At 42.1% G+C, this 4,150-nt stretch overlaps 1 protein-coding gene across 1 annotated transcript in view; it reads left to right on the top strand.

Annotated features, from left to right (window-relative positions):
• The window catches only part of KIF20B (kinesin family member 20B), a gene marked incomplete in the record, with an annotated part of 49,850 nt that overhangs the window by 1,993 nt on the left and 43,707 nt on the right, over window positions 1-4,150 (top strand). The window contains 3 exon segments of the mRNA XM_072424897.1: window positions 1,816-1,982; window positions 2,950-3,039; window positions 3,604-3,723. Of these exon segments, the coding sequence (XP_072280998.1) occupies window positions 1,816-1,982; window positions 2,950-3,039; window positions 3,604-3,723 (377 nt within the window).

The raw sequence follows: 4,150 nt of genomic DNA on the forward strand, positions 1-4,150 counted from the left end.
CCAGTGTCAGGTCACCAGCACAGGGTGGGTGTGATGCCAGTGTCAGATCACCAGCACAGGGTGGGTGTGATGCCAGTGTCAGATCACCAGCACAGGGTGGGTTTGATGCCCGTGTCAGGTCACCAGCACAGGGTGGGGCGAATGCCAGTGTCAGATCACCAGCACAGGTTGAGGGTGTGGGTGATGCCAGTGTCAGATCACCAGCACAGGTGGGAGGTGGGTGTGATGCCAGTGTCAGGTCACCAGCACAGGGTGGGTGTGATGCCAGTGTCAGATCACCAGCACAGGTGGGAAGTGGGGGTGATACCAGTGTCAGGTCACCAGCACAGGGTGGGTTTGATGCCAGTGTCAGATCACCAGCACAGGTGGAAGGTGTGGGTGATGCCAGTGTCAGATCACTATCCCTGTGTACATGAAGGGTGTCCCTGGCTCTCCGGTCATTTCTGCAGCAGTGATCCTGATGGATATCAGCACATTCCTGGGTGTGTCATTAAGCGCAGGCTGTTATGTACAGAAGCATTGTATTATATTGGGTCTATAGAGGAAGCGGATCTGATAAATATTTATATTGTAAAAGAATAACACAGGATGAAGGGACATTACACAGCCTGCTGATTGACAGGTGCATGCCATTACTTTCTGCAATGTGATCCACAACAAGAATTCCTGCCAAAGCATGTGATCACCTTTCCTAATACAGCTGAAAAGTAACCATCAGGCTTTAATGCTTTTTCATCTGTGATCTACAAAAATATAGCGTGTTCCAGGGAGCATTTTAAGAAATAGAGGTCAGCAATAAAGACCTACCTATTCCCCTCCTTAAAGGGGTTTCTGTATTTAAATTGAAGCCGAAGTCCCACTTTGCCAATTTGTGATTCAGGCAGGGAATATTTGCAGAAAGAGACAGGCATTTTCCCTCCTGCTATAACTGTTCTTACCTGCCTGAGCAGCACCCAGCTGGCAGATTTTGCTGAGCTGTGCATGACCAGCGTAACTCATTGATTTGCCAGGGAAACCCAGCAATCCCCGCTTCCCTTGCACATGCTAGGAATGAATGAACTCCCGCTTGTCTGTGTGGGAATTATGTGGTCATGATGGCCAGAGATTGTCTTTAGGAAGAAAAAGATGGCGTGTCCCGTGATGAAACAGGGACACATTGTATGTTAAAGTCCACTTTACAACAGAACTGTCATTAAAAGTAGGTGGAAAGCAGTCCTTCCCACCAAGATACTGGTCCAATGTTTTCCAATCAGTCCAATCTGCACTGTCCCATCTTCCTGGCGCTGACTAGACACTGGGTGCCTGCATCTTCCTTCTTATTCCTCCTCGATTTTGCACTTTGAAGGAACAAGATTGGGTGATGTGCCTCCTTTTAAATGCGAAATCTATGTGAGATCAATACAAAAAAGTTTTATAATTAAGGAAAACCCTTCAATGTTCAACCCAGAATTTTTTTCAAGCCGGTTTGGAAGAAATTTTAGGTGGGTGGCAGCCCCTGGATTGTGACCCAACTCTTCAGTAACTATGCAAAAAACAGCTGGGTGGTTACTGAAAAGTGCCGGGTGGTGCACCCAGCTAAAAGGGGCTGGGGAGAACACTTCCCCTTTTGCACGTGTAATCTCAGGCATGCTCAGAAGGGGCATACTCTTAACAAAATTAAACAGTTGCTCTAGTGTTTGTAGAATTAGCCTGTATGTATGATTGTAAAATGTGTCATTTGATTAGAAATCTCAGACATATGATGCTGTTTTGTTTATACTTTGTAAAATGTTTGTAAATAATGTTTTGCTTTTCTTTCCTTTTATTTATGTTTAGGAACTATGAAGCCAAGTGAAGGTCAACATCCTCATTCAAGACCCTCCTATCTTGGGGTGGGAATAACATATCCAGAAAGAGATGAACCACAAGAGACTGATGACATCAGAACAAATCTCTCTGAGAAGTTTTTATTGTTTGGGGATGCTGAATCTGACACGACTCAGGTGAGAAAGGTTGCATGTTTTCTATATATTTCTCTATACTGATCATTGTATAAACTGAGGCTATTGTAAGCCTGTCACTTTGCTTACATATTTTCTGGTGGCTGAGACCAGCTTCAATAAGCGTTATGGAGGTGAGTATAAATGGATTTTGAAGTGAGCTAGCCAGGAGCTATTTGCCTTACCCATGCTGAACACTGCCACATAGAGTTAGGACCATTATCTTTTATTCTCCTTATGGTACCAGGTATTTTTTTTTTTCTCCCGGAAAGCAGGGACTTCAGGAATTTAGGTATAGGACAGTGAGGGGACCTTTCCAAAGTACTGTTTTGTTGATCTGATTAGGAACAGTGAGTATGCCTCAGGCTCTCCCATGATAGTCTATCTTCTCCAGTCTTGGAGAGCTTTAATAAATCGGGCAGACCAGCCCAGGAATTCAAGTGAATCCAAAGAATTTATCACAAAAATGTAATTGCTTTCTATCATACAAATCAAATTGACTGCTAAAGTGGCTTCAAGCAGATCGATGCATCTCATAAGCCCAGCAAATCTTTACAATGCTGACAAAGTTCACACTTTAGTTGTCACAGACAAAATTTTTTTTTTCTGTCTCCTTGATAATGGTCACCAAGACAATTTGAGAAGAATCTACTCGGGAGATACACATATAACCCCTGCCTACTCTATCCAAAACACCCCAATAGATAATTTTGGGTGAACCTTTATTATGGTCTTTCTTAATAGTGAGAGAATATTCACCATCTGTGTCAGCAGTCTGTGGTGTGATTAAGCTGGCCGCATATAATAAGCACGTATTGATCCTTTAAATAGAAAAGTGGACTTTCAGAATAGAATGCTGACTTCTGGAGGAAAACCCACATACTCTGTGAGAACATCTGCAGAATACAGATCAGCTAGTACAAAATGTCTTTAGGTTGTGCCAAAATGTAAATTCTTCCTTTCTTTTCAGAAAAGCACTACAGACAGTAAAGAAAACATGAATGTGTATCTTCGAGTGCGACCATTTACTGCATCTGAACTTGAGCAAAACGAGTCCCAGGTAAGTGATGGAAAGTTCTGAATAGCTTATGTCAGCAGCTGAACCTGTACATTCTAAAATGTGCTCACTGGTGCAGCTTGGCAAAACCCCCCTTACCTAGTTACATTTTCCGTGGCCAAGTAGTTCCCCTCCACCTGTCCTCTAAATTTATTACAAGTCAATGTCAGTACATTATTGCCAAAAATTGCTTCCACAGCCCTGAGGAGGTTTGATGATGATACAATCATATAGAACGGGGTGACAATTACTGAACCCCTGAGCTGTATACTTATTCTGGGTCAAGGATTCAAAACATATTGAAGGCCGAGGGTCAGCGTACAACCCAGGCAGCTGTATAATATAGAATACTATTATATCTGGTCAGAAATGGTATCTTGCATCTCTCAGTATGGGTCCTCTTTAAATCTTTAAAGGAATTCACTTTGCGTGAAAAGTCAATCTTGGTGCCTGAAATTATTCTGCAATAGTAACCTCCTAACCTATCCTTTAAAATGCCTGCTTGGAATTGAAATGTTTGTCATGAGCTTAGTTTTAATATGGTGTTCCTTATTTTTCTGTTTTAAGGATTGTGTCAGCCTGCCAGATGCCTGTAGTGTCCTAGTGAAGGCACCACAGAGTTCACAGGCTAGTCGGCTAAGTGAGAAAGGTGGTGGTTCTGTGGCACAGAAGTTTACCTTTACCCATGTAAGTGTTATTCATTCCTTAACCATTGTATTTTCTAGTTTTAAATGTCATTTTGTTTTAGTTTTCAAGCTTTTTCTTTTTATTCAGCTTGATTTATTAAAGCGCTCTATGGCTGGAGAGGATACCGTTTGTTTTTTAGAGAAGTTGGGTGACCCAGCAAAACTGGAATGAATCTGATCCAGGATTTAAAACATTTGTTAACAAATAGCAAACGGCTAAAAATCCATTCCAGGTTTACTGGATCACCCAGCTTCACTGATGAAAGTATATCCTCTCCAGCCTTGGAGAGCTTTTATAAATCAGACCCATTATCCTTGAAATGGTATGAAGAGGGTGGTGGGGGGTATATCGGAGGTCTATGAAAGTGTGTGCTTCATATATTTTATGCAGGGCAGCTTTAAGTAACTCATACAAACAATTTTAAAAA

Source organism: Pyxicephalus adspersus, chromosome 10, assembly GCF_032062135.1.
Source record: "Pyxicephalus adspersus chromosome 10, UCB_Pads_2.0, whole genome shotgun sequence".
NCBI classification, from domain to species: domain Eukaryota; kingdom Metazoa; phylum Chordata; class Amphibia; order Anura; family Pyxicephalidae; genus Pyxicephalus; species Pyxicephalus adspersus.